The sequence below is a fragment of the Peromyscus leucopus genome, chromosome X (assembly GCF_004664715.2).
Source record: "Peromyscus leucopus breed LL Stock chromosome X, UCI_PerLeu_2.1, whole genome shotgun sequence".
Classification (NCBI taxonomy): Eukaryota; Metazoa; Chordata; class Mammalia; order Rodentia; family Cricetidae; genus Peromyscus; species Peromyscus leucopus.
In genome coordinates this window covers 58,213,681-58,237,884 of record NC_051083.1, presented here as the reverse complement: position 1 = coordinate 58,237,884, position 24,204 = coordinate 58,213,681, and the positions used below count along the sequence as shown (strand labels likewise).

Below are 24,204 nucleotides of genomic sequence, written 5' to 3'. Positions count from 1 at the left end.
TTGCAGGGAGCATTGTCACCCCAAGTTGTCTAATTTCATTTACACACACACACACACACACACACACACACACACACACACACGTACAAACATACTTATCTATAATTTCAAGTAAATAGAATATGATCCCCATGGCTATTCCAATCACCCCTAGTGTTACTTTCCCTTTTTCCATTCCTCTCCCTTTGTAGTGCCCTCCCTCCCCTCTCCTCAGGTAGCTCCCCTTTCCCCATTCACAGCACCTGCGTCCTCCTTCCCCTCTCTAGAGCTCTACTACCATGGTCCCTTCTTACTCTCCTAGTAGATAAAGTTACTCCAGATGTGAAGATTCAGAGGATCCACAAATAAGAGAGAACATACTGGTATTTGACGTCTTTAACTTATCTTATTCATTGATAGTCAGCTGTTTCCATGTTTATGAGCACAAAAATATTGTCATGAAAGTACTTTATATGTCTTCCTATGTACATTTGAAATACTTTTCAGGATCTCTCTCTCTAATATATATAATAACTTGTATATGTATTTCTGCATTGTAGGATCCATGTGTCTTTAATAGATCTAGTATCAAATGTTCCCTTGGTGGTTGTAAACAGTTTTTAACATCACTTGCCACCATCAACACAACAGAACTTTCTTTGTGTTATATCCCAGAAAAATATATCCTAATTTAGAAAAAATGCAAGAGAATTTGGTTCATCAAGTGTTCATTCTTTGTTTATAGAAGAGGTCCCTTGTAGTGCACAAATGTACTCTCTAGCAAACACAAACACAAATACTTAGCTTAACACCAGATGTGATCACAACTGTGAAGTAGCTGGCTCAGAGTAGATGCCTTGATAAGGTCTTTGTACAAGGTGTTCTATCTCTGAAATGTAGGAAAGTAACACTTTTTATCCTGGGGATCGGAGTTGAAGAGAGTACCATCCTCATAGTAAATGACATAGAATAGAAAATGATCTAGGAAAGAGTTTTATTTATTTTCCATCTCTTTTGCCACCCTTCAGTGGTAAGAAATTGTGCCACAGAACAAAGGCAGCAGCATTTTTCTTCTCTTTCATAACCAAAACGAGACTGTTATGTCTACCTTAAACTTCCCAGTGCCCTTTCCATTTGAACTCCCCATTGTGACATTCTGTAATTCTTAAGCGTCATCTTGCTTGGGTTAACAGAGCCTCTATGATCTTGTTTCTTTGTTGTTATCATTATCTGGTTTCAGTGTTGCTGTTGAAGTACAAGGAACGGTCAGAAATCAAGAGCATTTGACCTTTTGCTTTAGATTGTAATTTGGAGGTTCTTTTATCTGCCCCCTCTCTGAAGAAATATCAAATGTTTACCTGAGTTGTCACTAGAGTAACTTCTAGTCACAAGTGCTTAGATACTGCATACTTGATTATGTTTCCAGTGTGACTAAGGGATGGAATTGAAAATTTTATTAAGTTCTAGTTGAGTGATTATAACTATGCATCGCTAGTGGTTAGTATATAGGGTAAGTAAAATTTTTATACTGTGTAAGTAGAAGAATGTGTAGGAGATAACATTCATTTGGTTCTTACTATACATCAGGCTGTGATGTGTAGTGAGAAAAATTACATTCTCACAATATCCCATGAAGAAGATATTTGTTATTTTACCAGTGAGGTAACAAAGGCTCTGAGAGGATAAGAACTTATTCAAGGTCACAAAGCTACAAAATGTCAGGGTCAGGACTTAAACCAATGTCTGTTTGGTCTTTCCAACTTCAAGGTCTATTTATTTAGAAAGATTTATTTCTCTTCTTCTACTTAGTTTTGTCTTTGCACTAGAGAAGCATAAATTAAATTACTTAGCACAGTTAATTCTAAATTATTAGCTGCTAGTTTTGATTAATAAATGAATTTATGTGAATTGTAGTTTGTTTCCTGGGACTTCGATAATGCTTAGTATGTTAAGAGAAATAGGTATCCTGGATTGTCTTAGGGTTACTATTGCTGTGAAGAGACACCATGACCATGGCAACTCAAAGAAAACATTTGATTGAGGGGGTTCTCTTACAGTTCAGTGGTTCAATCCATGGAGGGGAGTATGGCCACATGCAGGCAGACATGGTGCTGGAGCTGAGAGTGCTACATCTCGACTCAGAGGCAACAGGAAGTCCACTGACAGTCACACTGAGGGAAGCTTGAGAAAAAGACCTTAAAGTCTGCCCCCACAGTGACACACTTCTAAAAGAAGGTGTGGTCCAGTTTAAAGACGTGCACTCCAGCCTCAAGGTCTGGATTAAAGGTGTGTATCATCCAGCCTCCTCCAACAAGACCACACTTCCTCCAACAAGGCCACACCTCCTAATGGTGCCACTCCCAATGAGCTTATGGGGGCCAAATACATTTAAACTAATACAAGGACTAAAGTGACTGAATGAGTCACTTACTCCCAAATCATTCCAAATGTAGGATTAGATCATGTATTAGGTTCTTCAAAGAATAGAATCAATAAGAGGTATGTAAATATGGTCTCTGGTATAGGATGTCTTGACTTCATAATTTTTTACTATACTGTGTTGCTAAAGCAATATGCACTCAGTACAAAAAATACTTAATGTTTGAATTTTAATATTTCTCAGATTGACAAAATGTGGTGATGTTGGGTGCTGGCAATAAGCCAGAGCTCCCAGTCACCACATGCTCACAAGGGAAAACAAGTTCTATTTGATGGTTTACTGTGTTACTAGCTGTTTTTCCCCTTATTTAAAGATTGAGTCTAGAGATTTGTGCATGTCAGGCAAGTGTTCTACCATGAAGCTGAAACACCAGGCCTTCGATTTCTTTAAAAATTTTGTGATAAGGTCTTGTTTAATTGTCCAGGCTGGTCTCAAACTTCTAATTTCAGCCTCCCAGGCTCCCAGGTGCAGTTATTAAGGCATGTGTTACCACACCTCGCTCTGTGTTTGATATTCTGTAAGTTAAGTATAGTTGACACATTTCTTACTTGTAACACTTTCAACTTATGATGAATTAAGCAGGACATAACCCCTTTATAAGTCCAGAATAGAGAGAAAGGGAGTGGGGGAGTGTATGTGTGCATGTGCGTGTGCATGTATTGGGGTAGAGGGTTAAGGAAATGATTGTGGGAGTTACCAAATTCAAAATTTACAGGGCAGTTTGGAAACCCAGACAAGAGACCACAGTTGTCTCTTGTAATATATTACATTGCAGTTGAAGTATGAAGATATCTTTCTTTGTTGATTTGAAAACATTATTTCCTAAAGCCTCTACTAACTGGATGAGTCTCACACTCATTCTGCTAGGTAGTATGATTTGCCCAAAGTGCATTGATTTAGTGTTAATTGCTATCTACAAACTACCTTAAGAGCAATCCTTGGACTAGTATTTGACCAGACATTTGGGCAACATGGCCTAGCCATGTTTATGCATAAAATTACCCAATACCATGACAACATTTGTTATTAAGAGCTCTGGAGGGTAAGATGTTCCAAGTTTTCCTATGTCATCTCCAAGTTGTCTTTTCTACAATTCTCTTAGATGTTACTGCAAGGTCATAGATGCCACACGTTAATATATTACATTGTTATTTTCCAGTACCCCATGTAAGAATGAAGGCCTCTAATAATATACCATTTTTATTCTTTTGTCTAGAGAGACAAATGTCTTCTCAGAGCTGCCAGCAGACTTTTCCTTATATTTCATGGGTTGAGTTGTGGGCCAACTCTTAGGTCAATAATTGGCAAAGACAAATGGGAATAATAATAATCCCCTTGGCTTAGGAGACAGGCTGTCCTTGCCCTGAGAATACTTGCCTGCTTGATAGCTAAGGAAATAGGAAGGAGGAAGGCTGTTATGTTGGCTAGGAACTCTGACTGTTAATCAAGGACTTTTATGAACAGAGATGTTATAACTTAACCAGGAACTTTTAGAGTAGAGTCAAAAGGCAGGGAAGGGAAAATAAAATTGTCTGTACCATTTTAACATGCGCTGAGGAGTTTTCTTTATATCCTGTCTTCTCTAAAGAGATTGCATTCAAGTCTGAGCAAGGGAAACGGACCCCTCTAAGAGTGCACAGCAAGTCGGTGGCACAGTTTGGGATAGGTTCTGTAGTCTGACAATTCTTTCTTTTGGGTAGCATTTTATGACCCAGAAGTTTGCAAGTATATTAAAAAGCTTATGTAGACAGTTCCTGCTGTTGTGTGACACTATTCCAGGGGAGACATGAACAACTGTCTACTCATCCCATATAGGAACCTGAGGAGGGACCATAATACAGACATTGCCAAATTCCAATTTGGGGAGCCAATGAGATTTATTGGGGTTACTTACAGAAATATGGGTGAAGGGTGACTTACAGGAGCAGAAGTGACTCAAAGACAGCTGCAACATCAAAATCTACCCAAGCACGGGTGACAACTCACAAAAGCTGGAAACTGGAGCAAGCAAAAGCTCCAGGCAGCTCAGCGGCTTGTAAAGTGTCTTTCCCCAGCACTGTAGTTGATCTAAGCTTGGCTGGTCTGTTTCTTTTTGGCAGTTTGGCTTCTTTCAGGTTGTTTTGTTTTCTCTGCTTCTTCTGGACTACTCAGTTTGAGTATCTTCTAAGCAGCTCAGCTGGTCTGAGTATGCCGCTCAATAGTCTTTACTGCTTAATATACTCTTGGGGAAGGAAGGTCTTGTGAATCAATTCATTTTCAGGGACTTCCTGAAGTTATTTTGAGTTGTATGCTTTGTCTTAACCAGCTTCTCTACAGTTATGAAATGTTTCACTTCCCCTTACAATACTTGACTGTTTTATGTCCTTGTAAACATCCTTAGTCTTAATGAGCTTCCTTCCAAAATGGAAGGATATAATCTTGGGGGAAACTGCTAAACAATACCTGCATATATAATATAGGTTTATTTTGATTTTTAATTTTTTAAGAGCAAAGCTGAATTTGATCTATTCCTATTCATTTATATTGTATTATATTACTACTTGTCAGAAGTAATCACACTTCCCTTCAAAGGTGTCCACTAGTTGTGATATTTTAGATAGAGTTCTTTTTGTATTTAGATAACTTATACTTCTGTGAGAAGACTTGGAACTTTAGGTAGGGGGATTCTGCTGCAATGACCTTCCCCAGAGCCATTACTTTCACATAATGCTATCTTGTCACCAGCCCCTTTCTTATAGACAAAATTAGATGCATCCATTTTATACTCTGCTCCCATTTCTCCCATAACAAGCTGTGCCTCTTTAAGGGTACATTATCTCATCTGAAAATGCCATTTGAATAATAAATTTTCAAGGTCCTTTCTGCTCTTAAAAATAACCACAATGTAAAAGAATAGTAGTAGATCAAATTCACTTTCCTTATCTGAAAATGAGAGGAGTGAGCTGTATAATTTATATATTTTTAAAATTCTATGACTAATACAGGCCAAGAACTTGGCTAGGTCCTTAAAACTGCCATTTCAAAAGCCAAGGAATACATTTTTAAGTTTAAAGAATATTCTAAGCCAAATACCTGTCTAGATAACTTAGCTAATATAATGTTTTATTTATTTGCCCATGTTTTAAACAAAGCATACACTTGTGAGTTCTGCCTTTTAACTGGCAGTGTGTTGTCAGTCCTGTCTGGTACAATAGTCCTGGAGGACATCCATTTTCCAAAAGGCTGCCTTCCTCTGGAAGATCTCCTCCCGGAAACAAAATTCTGCTCATAGAGATGTGTATACCCCCTAAGAGAGCATGACCAAAGATTGTGTTTTTGTGAGACAGGGACTTACTATGTGTGCCAGGCTAGCTATGAGTTCATAATCTTCCTGTCTGAACCACTAGAGTGCATTATCACACCTGGAAAATCAGAGATGTTTTCTGCTTATTAGTTTGTGTAGCCTTTGTGCATTTGAACTATGATGTACTTAGTTCCATATATGCTTGTTATATCATTTGATACTTAAAGAAAGTTATTATTAGATAGCAAGAGGGATAAAAAGCTTTTAACCATATGCAGAGTTTGGATTTGAGTGCTGGTGACTGTATGTAGAGGCTCATAGATGTGAAACATGTACAGAGATAAATCCCACACCCTACCAACCAGAATTTTATAGTCAAAGGGGAATATTTTAATGTAATATTTTCAAAATATTTACTTTCTCTTCTTTGACAATATCATAGAAGGTACCACCTTTCACCCTCATCCCTGTCCTTATCAAATATTCAATATATGTGTTAAGTATTTATCATGCATTATCTCTTTTGAGCTTGCAACAACCCTATGATACAAGTATTACCTTTGTCTTCATTTTGCATATGAGGTAACTGAGGCTGGGAAATAAGAATTTTAAGAAAGCTAGTATTTGAGCGTAGTGATAAGCTCCAATATTAGAAAGGTTGGTACATGCATGATGTCACTTGGTAATGTGTATGAAATTTAATTTTGACTCCAATTTTCAGTCCTTTTAGATATTTATCATGGCCTTAAAATACTTTTGTCAGAGACTCTTTAAACCCTACATATTGGTTACCTATTATAAAACTAACATGACAAAGCAACTTAAAACTCAATGGCACCTATCAGTAAGCATTTATTTTTAGCTCATCTATATATTAGCTAAGGTGGCTCCCTTGACTTCAGTTGAGTTTGATGGGACTTGGCCAGGAGCTTTCTTTTGTTTTGTTCCATGTATTTGTATTCTTCTGGGAAAAGAAAGTGGTAGTATATTTTTCTTATGATAATAGCAACAATTCATGGCAGTTGAGCAGAGAAATAAGATACTTTAATGAGAGACACAAAGCTGCTACACTCTCACTTCTTCACAAACTCGGTGATTAAAATTGTCAATATCAGAAGTGAAGTACATTCTGCCTTTAGTGAAAGGCAGTGCAATATCACATGGGAAGGCCCATGAATATAGGCAGTGGGAAGTTTTGGGATTCAGATGGCTATATCCTGGCTGAAAGTCAGTGGTAATGAGGAGTAAGAGGACATACTTAGAATTTATTTTTAAGACAATGTCTCAGCCGGGCTGTGGTGGCACACACCTTTAGTCCCAGCACTCAGGAGGCAGAGCCAGGTGGAACATTGTGAGTTCGAGGCCAGCCTGGACTACTGAGTGAGTTCCAGGAAAGGCGCAAAGCTACACAGAGAAACCCTGTCTCGAAAAAAACAAACAAACAAAAGACAAAAAACAAAAAACAAAAACAAAAAACAAAAACAAAAAAACAATGTCTCATGTATACCAGATTGGCCTCTACTCTACTATGTTGTTGAAGATGACTTTGAAATTCATTTTTCTTGTCTTCATCATGTGCTGATGTTACAGGCATGCACAGCTTATGCAGTGCTGGATGCTGGGCCTCTTGCATGCTAAGGAAACATTCTACAAACTGAGATGCATACTCAGAAAAAATAAGTCATGGAAAAATTATTTTTGATGGCAACCTAGAGGTATAATGAGAAAAGGATAGGGGCTAGGGGATCTCTCTTAACCCTTCATTTTTTCCCCTTTCCTTTAAAAATATGTTTTTAATTGAAATACATTTATGTTGTTGTTTTTTTCTTTTACTCTAGCCCCACAGTCTGTGCCAAAATGTTGTTGGTTGTTTTTTACTCTTTTGGGGGCTCGCCATCCAGATTCCAGATAAATCACACACGGAGGCATATTCTTAATTATAAATGCCTGGCCTTAGCTTGGCTTGTTTCTTGTCAGCTTTCCTTAACTTAAATTATCTCTGACTATCTTTTGCTTCTAGGCTTTTACCTTTTTCTATTTCTGTATACCTTTTCTTTCCTTCTTACTTTGTGTCTGGTTGTGTAGCTGAGTGGCTGTGTGGCTGGCTCCTGAAGTCTTCTTCCTTCTTTCATTCCTTCTGTCCCTCCTCCCAGATTTCCCCTTCTATATTTTCTTCTCTTTACCTGTCAACCTCACCTATTCTTTCTCCTTCCTTGCTATTGACTGTTCAGTTCTTTATTAGACTATTAGGTGTTTTATACAGGCAAAATAACACAGCTTCACAGAGTTAAACAAATGCAACATAAACAAAAGTGACACACCTTAAAATAATATTCTACGACAGATTTACTTCGCTTCCCCCTTTTTCTCCCTCCAGCACTCCTTGCCTTGTTACCTTCCCTGATATCCCTGCTCCCAAATTGATAGCTTCCCTTTGTTTGATTTCCTTGATGATACTTGGGATAGAACTTAGGCACTCACATTTAGAAGGTCTGATTCTCTTGTCCCCACAGAGAGCTGGGAGTCACACATACTAAGCAAGTGCTTTATATCTCAACTATGCCCCAGGATCCCAACCTTGAGTTGTTCGATATGATCTTAAGCAAATTATTTACTCTACAGATACTTTAACATCTAGTATTTTTATGATCTCTTCATTGAACTGTTCTCACTTCATGCTTTGCTTTGTTTTTAGTTTAATTCTGTGACAGGGCTTACTATGTAGCACTAGCTGGGCCAGAACTCACTATATAGACCAGGATGGCCTCAAACTCAGAGAGAACCTCCTACTTCTGCCTCTTAGAGTGCTGGGATTAAAGATATGAACCATCACACCTGACTATTTTCACTTAGGCAATTAGCTTAAGTTTTCTCAACTAGTTAGTAACAGAGTCTAGACTAGAACCTTGAGGTCTTTTTCTCGTTCTAGATATTCATCACAGAAGGGGAAATATTTGGAGGTGAGGGAGGTTCTCAGTTCTCTTATCCTCTTGAAATTAACTGCTTTTCTATAATTCTGTTTCTCATATTGCCATGCTTGTCTGTTTTCCATTTCCTGAAATGTCTGGACGAAGAGAGGAAGACCAAAATCATGCCAGGAAGGGTGGAAGTTCAAACTGAGGAAGTATTTGCTGCATGCAATCATGTTTAATGATTCTTTGCTATTAGGGACAGTTGGCAGCATCATTGTCCCCCCAGAGACCTTTCAAAGAGGCATCTGTTACCATTAGACATCTTAATTTATATTATTCCTGAAAGAAGCACATTGGGCTAGATATGAATTGTGGAGTCTTCAAACTTTGCAATATTCTAAGCATATACATGTGTTTGCATATTCATAAGATGCTCATATAGTGTTTAATTTGGGGTAAGAGTCTCTTATTGCTGTTTCAAAGATTAAGACAATCAAGTAAATAGAGAAGTGACATAGCTCCTGAGTCTAATATACTGTGCAGCCAAATGAGAGTATCACAGCACATCAACAGATGTGAGCAGACTAGTTCTTCTATTTACTAGTTGTGTGACATGGAATAATTTTGCCTTTCTTAGCTGCAATTTTGACTGTAAAGTATGGGTAATAATTCTGTTCATGTTGTAATGATTAAGTGAGATCAATTATAAAAAGTGCTTGATGGTGAAATGGTAGTTCCTTTACTGTGAGTCATTAATGTGAAAATTTAAACTGTCTTTATACATACTCCCTTTAACTTCTGCATTGTAAATTAAACCTTTGTGGTGCTTTAGATGAAAACCCCTCTTAGGTTCATTTGGAATGAAATTGTTCATAAGCTCTCATATTTGAATACTTGGTCTCCAATTGGTGTTACTTTGGGGCAGGGTATATAACCATAAGGGGATACAGCCTTGCTTGCTGGGAAGTGTATCATTGGGCATGGGCTCTGACAGTTTACAACATTGCCCCATTTCCAGCTTACTCTATTGTTTTATGTTTGGCACAGTGGCTGTGCCTTAATCCATTGCTATTTCAGACTCTACAGTTACCACCCTGCTTCTCTGGCAGGGGCTTGACTCTTAGGCCCCAGCCTGGTGGGAATTCTGTTCCCACAGGTACTGGCTCTGCCACTGCCACTAAAAGTAGCTTTAACTAAATCTCTATCATTCTATTTATAAATAAGACTTGAGATTCAAAGGCTGGGATAAAAACCTGCTAGCTCAGAGAGTTTGAGTAGCACCTAGATAAATTTCTGTCCTTTCTGGTGTCTCTGGAGTCCTTCCACTCCACCAAACAAAAATGCCACACTACTCCAAATCCCTCCATACTACTTCTAATGCAGCTCTTTATCTCTTCCAGATGCCCTCTGATGCACTATGAGATAACTTTCTGTCAACTAGTTGCTAAATCAGCCTTCTGACCCAAGGTTAATTTTATTTAATTAACACAAATGCAAACTCACACTATGATTGAATATTGCCCAACATTTCCCCCTTTTTGTCTAAATATAAAGGAAAGTTTTTAACTCTAACACAGTAAAACTATATACAATTAGAACAATTATCAAGTAAGGATTACATTCACAATGGCCAGCCTATTTGTATTTGGCAAATTCCAAGAAACTACTCTATTATCTATCCTATCTTGGTGAGTCTACAGGTTTGTACCTAATTTCTTTTTTATTCTAACTTGTATTACCAACCCAAAACAATTTTTTTTAGCCCTTAAAACATTTTCTTAGATAAACAATTTAAGCTTTTATGTCTCTGAACTTAGACACTTTATACTTCTTTTGGGAGTTTCTTTTCTGAATCTGTTGACAAGGAAAACTTTATTACTATCCCATCTTCAACCCCACCAGAGACCCTAGAAAGATACAATATTACCTGAATAAACATGAAGCACAGAGCAAACAACTTCCAAATCTATAGAAATAACAGAAGCAGCTGGCTGCCTAGACAGTCACCCAAGGTTTCTCTGCAATGCTGGGGCATTCATCTTTGGCCTATAGGCCTAGAATGTCTGACAGACTTTTCTGTGAAACAGGTATTTTGGTGGACTGTTCTACCTCATCTTGGCAAAGTTTGACTGCCGCCTTCTTTGTATCCTGCTTGTCCAATTTGGACAGTATACTGTCAGCAGTCAAGGCAAGTGTAGCAGGAATCTTAAAACGTCTTATTAATTAAATCAAACCTGAGGCCAGTTATTGGGGTAAATGCTGGAAGATCAGAGAGGCAGAATATGCCACAGCTTCCTCACCTTGCCAATTCCCCCGCTGATCCTGTGTCCTCAGACTGGAAGCCTCTGAGTTCTCATCCAGAATGAATCTCAGATGAACTGTGCTGCTCAAAGGCCTGAAGCTTAACCAGCTCTAGTTCCTGGTCCCCACACCTTAAATACCTTTCTGCTTTCTGCCATCACTTCCTGGGATTAAAGGCATATGTCACCATGCCTGGCTGTTTCCAATGTGGCCTTGAACTCACAGAGATCCAGAGAGATTTCTGCCTCTGGAATGCTAGGATTAAAAGTGTGAATGCCACCATTTTCTAGTCTCTGTATCAAGTGGCTGTTCTGTTCTTTGACCCCAGATAAGTTTATTAGGGTACACAATATTTTGGGGAACATAATACCACCACAGGAAAGGGCAGTTTCTTGCCCAGTGTCCAACTTTGTCACAATAAAAACAAACTCTAAGTAGAGGTACTTTGATACCCATTATTTTTTTTGAAGTAAATTGGTGCTGCCCGGAGCAGACATGTCTCATTGTCATGCAAAGCCTTAGGTTATTAAAACATCTTAAATGCCATATTCTGTAGGTCTCTGGAGTTGTTTGATGACTACCTATCTCTCTAAAATATATCTCTGTTTAACCTTGAAAACATACCTAACATATCTACAAATTTAATTATTATAGATGACTGACTACTTACCTATATTTCTTAATTATACATTATATTTTTAAATGAGCTTTATAGGTACAATACCTTAAACAGGAGTAGAAACATATATGAGTATGTTCTAACAAAACTAAACTTAAATTTGTATCAATATACAAAACTCCATACCAATATAAAATGTTTTAGATGAATGGTTGATTTTTAGTTTAAGGTAGATTCAATAATCTATTCTTTTATCTTATCCTTTCTATACCCCTCCCTTTTTTTTAGAAAGAGATCTTCATTACCCCTTTCTGTTTATTAAGCATATCTCTAAAGTGTGAGTAGATCTTTCTATAACTGCTTGTTTTATAGGGTTGTGTGGTATATCTGTAATATTCTTTATGTTGTAGTATGCAAAAAACTTTTATTTTACTGGAGACATATGCTGGAGCATTGCCAGTCTTAATTTGTACAGGTATCCCCATAATGGCCATGACTTCTAATAAATGTGTAAACTACAGAATCAACCTTTCCAGAACTTAAAGCAGTAGCCCATTGAAATTCTGAATATGTATCTGTGGTATGGTGCACATATTTTAATTTTCCAAATTCTTCAAAATGAAACACTTCCATTTGCCAAATTTAATTTCTTTGAGTACCTTTTAGGTTATTTCCTGTAGGTAATACAATTTGATTATACAAAGAATAAGTAGGGCATTTCCTTCTAATTTCTTTGGTTTGTTGCCAAGTGATAGAAAAATCTTTCTTCAAATCCTTGCTATTAATGTGGTGTTTCTTATGAAATTCTGAGGCTTCTAGCACATTTCCTACCAGTAACTGATCAATTTTATCATTATCTTGCCTTAGAGAGCCTGCTAGACCTGTATGGGATCTGATATTTGTTATATACAAAGGATGATTTATATTTCTGATTACTTGTTGAATAGATAACAAAATTAATTCTGAATCATCTAGAATAATTTCAGCAGTTTCAATATGTAAAGCAACTCTTTCTGCATATTGAGAGTCAGTAACTATATTAAGTGGTTCTGGAAAATCTCATAATACTGTGAGAATAGCACATAATTATGATTTCTGAATTCAGTCATTAGGGCTTTGAACTACTTTACTTAATTTCCCTGACTTATAGCCTGCATTTCCTGATTTATTTGCATCAGTATAGAATTTAGGGGTTCCAGAAATTGGTGTTCCCTTTATTATATGAGTGAGATTCCAATTAGTTCTTTTTGTAAACTGAAGTCTTTTCCTTTTGGGATATTTGTTGCTAATCTTTACCAAGGAAGTAACGCAAGCTCTTTGCCAATGTTCACTTTCTGGTCATAATGATGCAGTTTCAGCATTAGTAAAAGGTACCACAACTTCTACTGGGTCTATTCTTGCTAATTGATGAAGTATCAATTTTCCCTTCATAATTAATTAAGAAACCTTTTCTATATAGGTCTTTAATTTTTTACTCTGTTTGGTAAAAATATCACTCTAAGATATTATCTTCTCTCTGCATAAAAATTTCTGTAGGAGAATGAGTAGAAGGTAAAATGACCAGAATACAATCAAACTCTGGATCTAGGCAATCCACATGTGCATCCTGTAATTTCTTTTCTATCAGAGCCAATTCTCTCTCAGTCTTACCTGTTAGTTTTCTTTTACTATTTAAGTCCTTATCACCTTGTAACATTTAAATAAATTGTTCAGTTTTGAGTTGTTTATTTAATTGTAGGCCATAGCCAGTTAATATTTGCCATCAGTTTTTGAAAATCATTAATGCTCATAATTGATCTCTTCTGACTTGTACTTTCAGTGGTTGAATTTTCCATAAATCTATCTTATAACCTAAATAATTAATAAAATATCTTTTTTAGGAGCAATTTGTAATCCCCAAGAAGGCAAAATTCTCTTTATTTAATCAACCATTTTTTCTAAAGTATTTGTGTCTGAATCAGTCAATAATATATCATCCATATAATGGTAAAATATAGGTTGAGGAAACTGTTTAAAAATTAGTTCTAATGGCTCATGTACAGAATATTGACACAAGTTGGGGCTGTTTAACATTCTTTATGGAAGAATTTTCCAGTGGTACCTTTTAACAGGCTGGGAATTATTATAAATAGGCACTGTGAAGGCAAAATTTTCTATATCCTGTTCTTGTAAAGGTGTACTAAAAAGCGGTCTTTTAAATCAATCCCTGTAATCCACCATCCCTTAGATAGTAAAGAAGGCAAGGGAATTCCATGCTGTAAAGAGACCATTGGCTGAATTACCCTACTTATGGCTTTTAAATCTGTTAACATTCTCCATTTTTCCAGGTTTCTTTTTAATAACAAATATGGGAGAATTCCAAGGACTGGTCAATTCTTCAATATGTTGAACATTTTGCTGCTCTTGTACCAACTGTTTTAATGCCCGTAATTTTTCTGACATTAAAGGCCATTGTTCCACCCATAATGGTCTATCAGTTAACCATTTTAAAGATAGGGCTGTTGGTTCCTTTGAAAGATCAGCAGCTGTTATGCCCTGCTTATGTACAATGTTGACAGTTAGTGACTGTTCTTGATAATACCTTTTAATGTTTTTCTCAGAGGCATACATTAATTTAGTTTGTTTCTGAGATTAGAGGAATTTTAATCTGTGTTTTCCTTTGCTGCAACAAATCATGTCCCCATAAATTCATTGCTATGTTAGCCACATATGATTTTAATTTTCCTATCTATCCTTCTGTACCTATATACGCAACCTATCTTTCACTTTGTTTTTGTTTTACCTAAGATAAAATTCCAATTCCTAGAAATTGAATATTTATCTCCTGAAGAGGCCAATCTGGATGCCAGGATTTGCGTGGAATTATTGTTATATTTCCACCAATCAAATCCTCAATTTCAATGCCATTTATTTGTATTTTTAGCTTTGGCCTTTGATCATTTATAGAAGTTTGCCAAAATCCTTGTTTTATTATCTCTTCTGAATTTTTTTTAATTTACTGATGCTGTTATGTCATCCAATGCAGTATAGTTTTTAACAACATGTGGTGATATTTTATTTGTGCTGAAATGTCATGATATTTTATTTGTGCTTTAATTAATAAAGCTTGCCTGGAGATCAGAGGAAAAAGCAATCCATTATAAGTAAACAAAGAAGTCAGACAACCTAGCACACACCTTTAATCCTATCACTTGGCAGGCAGGGATCTGTCTGGATCTCTGAGTTCAAGGCCACACTGGAAAGAGAGCCAGGTGTGGTGGCACACGCCTTAAATTCCAATGCTAGTTAACTATAGAGGTCTGGAGGTCTGTACAGACAGACAGGAAGCGACAGAGCTGGGAAGGAAGAGGAAGTGATGTAGCTGTACAAAGAGAGCAAATCAGATGGCAGAACAACAAGGTATATAGGCATTGGTAGATAGGAAGTATCTCTCATATGGAAGCTGAGGAGTTGGTGAGGTTAGCTGTGGCTGTTCCTATTCCTCTGATCTCTCTCAGGCTTTAATCGCAATTTCTGGCTCCAAGATTTTTATTTAATAAGACTGTTTAGAAATTCATCTACAACAACAGGTATTAATTTTTTAAATTCTTCTGTAGAGGGATTTCCCCAATGCTGACAGGGAGTGATTGAACCAAATTTGACATTCGGGCCTGCTAGAGGCCCTCTAAATCATTTCCCAATGGCAAATAATTATCTTGCCTGTCTCATGTTATTCTGCATTCATTAGTCCAATGGTGGCCTTTGCCACATGTTCTAATAGTCCAGAAGGCTGAGGCTTCTGTTTGGATTATCTCTAGAAGAAACATTGTTTCTAGGAACACCTTGCATATAATCCCATTTCAGATGACCTTGTTTACCATAATTAAAATTTCTGACCTTTTGGTTTTTCTTAAAATTTTAGAAATCACTTTTTTTTTAATCTAGGCATCATCATAAATGTGAGATCCAATATCAGCTGTGTTTCAGATCTGTTCATCTGTTGGTGCTGATCTTGCCTTTAAAGTCTGAATCACCCTTTTGCATTCTGAATTAGCATTTTCAAAAACTGAAGAATTGATTTTTTTTCACTCTTTGGGGGCCCATCACTCAATTCCCAAATAAGTACATGGGAGTCTTATTTTTACTTAAGAATGCCTGGCCTTAGCTTGGCTTGTTTCTAGCCAGATCTTCTAACTTAAATTATCCTGTTTCTCTTTTTCTACATTTTGCCTCTGGGCTTTTTACCTTCCTTTATTATATCTTTCTTTCCTTCTTACTCTGTGGCTGGCTGTGTAGTTGAATGGATGGCTCCTGTCATCCTCCTCCCCTTCTCTTGAACTTGGATTTCTCCTTCTATTTATTCTCTCTCCCTGGCAGCCCCACCCATTTCTCACTCCTGCCTTGCTATTGGTTGTTCAGCACTTTATTATACCAATCAAATGTTTCAGACAGACAAAGTAACACAGCTTTACAGAGTTAAACATATGCAACATAAAAGAATGCAACACATCTTTGCATCATTAAACAAATATTCCACAGTATAAATGAATGTAACACATCTTAAACTAATATTCCACAACACAAAGATTCAATTAATATTTGTCTAACTTCTGGATCTGATATCATTCTATTTACAGCTGTTGTCAATCATTGTAAAAAAAAATCAGTGAAGGCTTCTTTTGGGCCTTGTAAATTTTTTTTTTTTTTGGTTTTTCGAGACAGGGTTTCTCTGTGTAGCTTTGCGCCTTTCCTGGAACTCACTTGGTAGCCCAGGCTGGCCTCAAACTCACAGAGATCCGCCTGCCTCTGCCTCCCAAGTGCTGGGATTAAAGGCGTGCGCCACCACCACCCGGTGTAAATTTTTAATAAATGACTCAGTCCTCTTTCCTGATTCTTCAATTCTGCCCCAAGCATTCAAAGCTACTATACGGCATAGAACCAAGATGTGACCATAAAATATAGAAAAAGTTAATTTTATTTAATTAATGCAAATGCAAACTTGGGATTCACAGTGTGGTTGAATATCCTCCAATATTACTCTGCTTCATATTTCTGCTTCACAATTGCATTTGAAGGTGCGATTTCTCAGCTTCCTATACCTGCCACCTGCTCTGTGCCTTCCCTACCATCATGGAACCGTAAGACAAAATAAAATATTTCTTCCATGAATTGCTTTTTGGCCATGGTATTTTTTTTATTATAGCCACAGAAAGTAACTAATAAAACCTTGTAAGATTTACAAACCTTAGATTTATGTCTTTGTATAATTCCTTTGTTTTTGGAGTTTTTGAGAAATATTGCTGTTACAGCTCAGGCTAGTCTGCAATTCACAATCCATATTCCTTAGCCTCCTGAGTGCCACCATTCCCAGGACACTTTCTTTTTTTATTGTGCTTCAAGACTTGTTAATATTGCCTTCTCTGTCCAATCCAAGGTAGAAAGCAGAGACAACCTCCCTACGTGAAAGTTTTAGTTTTTAGGTGCCTATTGAAAGTCAGTGACACTCTGTTGTGGCTCTCTGTCAAATTGCAGAACTGTGTTATTTTAATCCATACTATTAACTATTACTGAAGACCTGAAAGCATATCTTAGTGTTAGAACATAGAGCACTTGCCTTGTGTGCTGAACATTTTCATGTCAACTTGATACAAGCTAGAGTCATTTTGGAAAAAGGCACCTCAATTAATAAAATGTCCCCACCAGACTGGTCTATGGGCAAACCTGTGGTTTGTTTTCTTGATGATTTATGTGTGAGAGCCCAGCTCACTATGTGCAATACTGCCCCTGGACTAGTGGTTTTGGATGCTAGAAAAAGGCATGCTGAGGAAACTAGTAAGCAGCACTCCTTTATGATTTCTGGATCAGCTCCTGCCTCTAAGTTCCAGTCCTGGTTTCCTTCAGTGATGGACTGTGCCATGGAACTTTAGGCTAAAATAAACCCTTTTCTCCCAAGTTACTTAAGCTCATGGTGTTTATCATAGCAATATAAACCCTAAGACATATACATGAGGCCATGGGTTGAGCAAACCTAGCATTACCATCACTTCCATCACAGGAAAAAATCCTGAATTATTGTTCTGTTTTCAATTTTTTGAGGTCATCATTTTCATCATTTTTAATAAGCAACATAGTAAGTCTTTTCTTTGTATTCCCATGAAAGGCCCTCATATGTTGTTGTATGTAAAGGTCTCATTTCCTACTGACAGCAGCATCACCATCATGTACAAAGAGTCATTAATACCTTGTCCACACAGACCTCCCTGTGCTGTATTCTGGGGCCACAGACACTGGTGCAAGTGGGTGGAGACAGTAATATAAGCTCATATTCTCTCCCCAGCAGGAGGGAGAGAGAGAAACAGCTGTCAGCTTCACAGCTGGTTTTGTCAACCCAAGTGATCCCAATTTCATCTGGCCAGAAAAAGAGCCTCTTCAGTGCATGGAGATTTGCTGAACCAGAACCAATGTCTTAAACCTTTGGCAGCTCATGTTAACTTTCTCCAGAGAGGACAGAAATTGATTAGCTCTGCCTGCCTGGACATAGTGTTCTCTAGACATTTGTCATGCTCCTTAAGTGCCCCATCCAACTGCTTCCTCACAACAGGTTTTTTTGGTGGAGCTATGCAAAGCACATGAAACATTTTTCATTGGACACATGGTTTCTTCAGCACTTACTTCAGTACATAACACTAAGAAAGAATGGCTTTTTTCAGTGGAAAAGAAAGATAGACCCTTGCAAAAACATAAGAAACAGTAATCTCAGTCAGACATGGTGGTGCATGCCCATAACACAAGCACTTGGGTGACTAAGGAAGGAGGATTTTAAGGCCAGTCTGAGCTATATAGCAAAGCTCTGTCGAAAAGCCAAACCAATATAGAAGAAACAACACTCTCCATAGGTAATTTGTGTTTCATTTATTTTGTTTATGAAACATGATGTTAGCTTATTGCCAGCATTCATTTTTATAAAGTGAAAGGCAAAATGGACTTTTAAGGTATATTTCTAGCCCTTACTGGAGTATGAAGGCCTTGAAAGCTGGTTCCAATGGCCTTGCCTTCTCTAGATTCCCTCAGGGCAATGCCTGTGCCTGACACAAGCTTATTTCCTATATTTTGTCTAACACAGATAAAAAAATTTGTATAACTAGAATGCTAAATGTATGCTTACAAAAAGGCCTTAAAAGTAAAAGGAAAGTTGTAGTTTGCTTATAGCTTTCACACTTTGATAGTCCGTTCTCCTTATGTTTTGTGTAGCAGTCTTAGTGCATATAAATGGTATTATAGTGTCTCATATACATATGATAGAGCAACAGTGTTTCTTGTTTCTAGATTGTGTTAGAGTGAACAAAATATTAATGTAATGCATATAATTCTACAATTCTACAATTCTTTTCATCCCTATCTTCGTTTCCTCCTATTTACCCACTCTTTTCTTTTCTAAAATTTTCGTTCTTCCTCACAAACTTCTGAATTCTGATTTATGTTATTATTTTATGTATATAATGCTGAGGGATCAGAGGAAGCACTCCTAAACCCAGACTAGGATATTGGGGCATTGAGAAAGACATAGAAAAGACTCCATTGAATAAAGGGATAGGATCTTGAAGGATGAGTTGTAGTTGGCTAGTGAAGTAGAAGGAGGAAAACGAGAAGTGGAAGGCACCCTTTGTACAAAGACAGAAGGTTGTTCCATATCACTGTCTTTGCTGGATACTTTTCTGTCAACTTGACAAATGCTGAAGTAATCCAAGAGGAGGGAACCTCGATCTAGAGAATGCTTCCATAAGATCAAGCTGTAGCAAGCCTTTAGGGCATTTTCTTAGTGATTGATGAGGGAAGGCCCAGCCCATTGTGGGTGGTGTCATCCCTGGGCTGATGGTCCTGGGTTCTATAAGTAAGCAGGCTGAGCAAGCCAGGGGAGCACTCCAGTAAGCATCACTTCTTCCTTGCCTCTGCATCAGTTCCTGCCTCCAAGTTCTTGACCTATTTTGAAATCCTGTACTGACTCCCTTCAATGATGAACTGTGATGTGGAAATGTAAACTCTTATCTCCCCAAGTTACTTTGGTCATGGTGTTTCATCTGAGAATTAGTAATCCTAATCAAGGCATCATCTCTCTCAAGGTGTATAAACTGAGTCCAGTAGTCAATGCTGGCTTTAAGTAAAGATATTGTAAGTAGTTTGCTCTAGCTCTTAATGGCTGGGTCTCCTTGGATAAGCAAGTTAATACCTCTGAGGTTTGGTGTTTTCATTTTTAAAACAATAGTACTATCCAGCACATTTTATAATGCTAGTACAATAACATATGAAAAATTTCAGAATGAAGACAAATTACTTTTAGGAGCATAAATACAAAATTCCTAAATAAAATGCTAGCTTTCTGAATCTTACAGTAATGAAAATATACCATGAGAGGCCTAGAGAGATGGCACAGAGGTTAAGAGCACTTGCTGTTCTTCCAGAGGACCTGAGTTCAGTTCCTAACACCCACACCAGGTGGTCACATGTGTCTGTGACTCTAGCTCCAAAGGATCCAATGTCTCTGGCCTCTGCTGGCACCTGTACTCATGTGCACATACTTCCCCCCATACACATACAAAATTTTAAAAAAATATTAAAAATAAATCTTAAAAAATACATCATAACCAGGTAGTGCTTATCTTGGACCCCTCCCTCAAAATCAGCCTTGGAAATGAAGCAGTGGCTTCCCTTCATTATTCATGTAAAGAAAATAAATCATATATTTATCTTAGTAAATCTAGAACTGAAGATGAATTCATTAGTTCAGTAATGATTGCATGATAAAAACCTAAAGTCAACATAAGTTTGTGGAGAAACTTTGAATATATTCCTCTTATGTGAGGAAGAAGATAAGGGTACCCATTCCCATAGTGCTGTTTAACCAGATTCTGCAGGGCCTCGACTGGTGCTCTAAGAATGGAAATTTAGTAATGTGTCAATATGAGAATATAAATTGCCACACTTTGCAGATGATGTAGCTACTTAATGCAAAAATATTATCATTAATTATTAGCATAAGCCTTATATGAAATTTAGACAGCCTGACAATTATAAGTCATTTATGAAAATCAGTATTGTTTTCTACATTTGCCATATTTAGCCAATGTAAGTAGTAACACCTTTTATATTAATAATAAATACTTTAAAACGTGTGATATTTCATGATCGCAAATGTTTTGCCTTATTTTACAGATGTTAATTCAATTCAAATTAATCTGTAAATTCAAATTTAGTTTAATATTTATCCTAGCAGTTATTTGAAAGTCTTAAAATTCACCCACAGTATACCTTAAAAAGGAATTCTTACCAGCATGAAATGCTTTTTTTTTTATTGGCACCACACCGTTCAACGTGCACATTGTGAACACAGTCTTAGAGGGCCTCTATCGTTTGCAGTGCTGTCAGCATTTTCTTCTCAATTACCTTAAATAGTTCATCAAACATGAACACTTTTCTAGCCCAACATCCCAAAATCCTTACATAGCCCTCCCAAAACCTGGGGAGGTGTCTGGCTCAGTCGTACTCCACTCTCTGGTACCAGTCTCTGTCTTAGTTAGGTTTCTATTGCTGTCATAAAACACCATGAGAAAAAAGCAACTTGGGGATGGAAGGGTTTCTTTGGCTTCCATATCACAGTCCATCATTCAGGGAAGCCAGGGTGGGACTCAAGGCAGGAACCCGGAGGCAGGGACTGAAGTAAAAACCATGGAGGAGTGCCTTTTACTGGCTTTCTCCTCATGGCTTGTTCCACCTGCTTTCTTATACATCCCAGGACCACCTACCCACAGGTGGCACCCACTCAACAGTAAGCTAAGCCATCCCACATCGACAGTTAATCAAGAAAATGCCACACAGACATGTCTACAGGCAATCTGATGGAGGCATTTTCTCAACTGAGGATCCTCTTCCCAAATAACTTGAGCTCCTGTTAAGCTGAGAAGAAAATCATGACAATGAGTCTGTGACAAATGTGTACTGTCAGCATTTCTTTAGAAGCTCTGTGACTGATACTTGTACTGAACAGCAGAGAAGTTAATTACATTTCATGCCCCAAGGAGAGTGAAGGCTGAGTCCTCCACTTCCTCCGTAAAGCTAGCTGTGAATTCTTGTTTCCTATCTAAATCTTCGCGGATTTCTCTCCATCAGCTTTTAATATGCAGCAGTAAATATTTAAATAACACCAAATAACTTACTCAAAGAAGTAGTCCTTGATTCTTATTGTCTTGGAATGGAGGCTGTTTGAAGTCATTCACATTCATACAGATTAACCTTTCCTGGCTATATTTGCTTCACGTTTGTGTTTCTTTTTTCTCTTTGAAAGATCAAATAAATGATAACCATATGTGAAGAGAAGAAAGGGTGTTCAACAACAGAGAGCCCCCCTCCCCCACAGTGCCATTTTTGGAGCGAGAGTTTGCAGAGGCTTTGGCTCTACCAGTAGGAACTGCCTTTTTTGCAGGTAGAATGACTTGGGGTTATAGTTGAGGAAACCAAAACAGCCTTGATCAGTGCAAAGGAGCACATTCTTCACTGGCTGTAGTTCTTCTTTCCTTCCCAGGAGCTGCAGGAACTGACCACAGGAAACCTGAATCTTCCCTTCTCATTTCTGAGTCCATGGTATTAAACCATAGAAGTTTAATGCAAAGCTTCTGTTCCATGTCTAGGAGAGGAAGAAGAAATTTGAAAAGGATGGTGAGAGGTTTTACTCATTACTGGACCGGCACTTACATCTGTCATCCAAAAAGAAAGAGTCTCAGTTGCTAGAGGTATGTTTACCATGTCTATCCCTGACTCCATCTTGTGCTGTGCCTTAGAAACCACAGTCATTTCTGCTGGTGAGCTTTCTCCATAAAATGGCTCAACAGGAGCAATGGAAACATTTACAGGGAGTAGCCCAGGCTCAGGCCCCGGGCTCTCTGAGTCTCGAGCCAGTTCCTCCATTAACTTCCCCTGTTAAGGAACTTTATTCCTGGCGCCAGTCCCACTGTGTGAAAGAGTCATAATCAAGTATCTCCAGTGTCACTTTCAATTCCAAGTTCCTAAGTCTGTGATTCTAGATTCTATGTAGAATTGGGTAGATTTCAACTAGCATTGGATTTGGTATAGAAGGAGCAGATATTTTCCCTTTGTGGTATCCCATTGCCTGCTTTGGTGGAGGAAGGAAATGCTGCACCCCAGCTGCTGCTTCTATGAGACTTACAGTGGCTACGATTCTCCCAATTCACTGTTTACTAGATATGTACCAAATCATCTTTACACTGGGTGGAACAAGACTACAGGGACACGAATTCAATGTCCTTGTCATTCTACACCTTATAGCTAGGATCTAAGTTAAGAATGTGCATTAATCTCATAGCAGTGAGGCTCTTTCTGTACTGTAAAAAGTTTGTGTATTAATAGTCTTGAGGGACCTGGGGAATGAGAAGGTGAAGACATAAGCCTGGATTAGGAATCTTCTCTGTGGAAGAAAGGTGCCTTTCCAATTTGGATAATAATTTTTAAAAAGATAAAATGTATAACAAATAGAAATGGAGAAATTGCCCTAGACCAAAGCTAGTAGCCTCAAGGCTGAAAGGCATGAGGAACTCTTGACAAGTTATTTGTTCAGAATTGATGTTACTCTAAAAGACAAGATAGTGTAGTCAAATGCAGTGGGCTCACATCTTGACTAGTGCAAGAACAGAAAAAATAAAAGAGGAGGAAGGGAGAAAGAAAGAAAGAAAGAAAGAGAAAAGCAAAACATGGCCAAGACATCAAAGAGTGGAGAAATGTTTATTATTTGCAGCAGGTAAGGAGAGCACAGGGATAATTTCCAAAGTGATGCTGTCTAAACAGAAGGAGGGTGAGGGAACTTTTAGAAAGGCTATTTTAATAGTGGCTCTCTGTGCAAAGCTGCATTTGCAGACAGTGTGGCTTTTCTCAAGTACCTGTTCCTCAGACAGTCTAGAATTATAACTCATGTTAGGCAGGGCGTGCCTATGTTACCAGGCCCAATGGAAACCTAGGGCTATCATCAGTCTCTAGAGCACCGTCTCTGGCAGCTCTTTTTACTCTATTGTTAGAGCTTATTGAAAGAGGAATTTCATGTACCCTTTGCAAAACTGCTATGGAGTCCCTTAGTAACTTACATAAAGTTTCTTCTAGACTGGATCTCTCACACCTTTCTTCTTTGGTGACTTTTCTTTGTACCCTTTCACTGAAATAAATGCTATCTGGGATTATGACTATATGTTGAATCCCCAGTTCTGTGAATCCTCTTAGTGACTACCAAATCTGAGGATAGTCATAGGGACCCATGAGGATACAGTCCACATGTTGGTGGTTTTGCTATGAAGATATCTAGAGTATTTTAGTGGTTTTGTGCACTATGTAGATGTCCTTGTTTGCACTTTGTCCAGAATGTCCTCATATTCTCAGAAGTCTCCCTGTGTCTGCCTCCTAAGTGCTGGAATTGTAGGCATGAGCCAGCATACCCAGCCTTTGTTGACATTTCTGATGAGCTGGGCTGCAGCCATTGTTCTGTTTATTAAAAAATGAAATAAGGGAAATTGAGTCCCTTTTTTTAAAAAAATGAAGAGGTTTTATTTTTTTAAAGCTATTTTAAAGCTAGGTGTAGTAGGTAATTGTTATAACCTCAACACTCAAGAAGTTGAGGCAGGAGGATTGCTGTGAG

The 24,204-nt window shown here is 37.8% G+C and overlaps 1 protein-coding gene across 2 annotated transcripts in view; it reads left to right on the top strand.

Annotated features, from left to right (window-relative positions):
* Ophn1 (oligophrenin 1) overlaps positions 1-24,204 on the top strand; it is a 359,638-nt gene that overhangs the window by 173,570 nt on the left and 161,864 nt on the right. The window contains exon 6 of one of the 2 annotated variants that reach the window (XM_028883889.2): positions 22,196-22,297. The exons of the other annotated variant lie outside the window; for it this stretch is intronic. Within the exon in view, the coding sequence (XP_028739722.1) occupies positions 22,196-22,297 (102 nt within the window). The remainder of the gene's footprint in view (positions 1-22,195; positions 22,298-24,204) is intronic. 2 annotated transcript variants of the gene reach the window in all.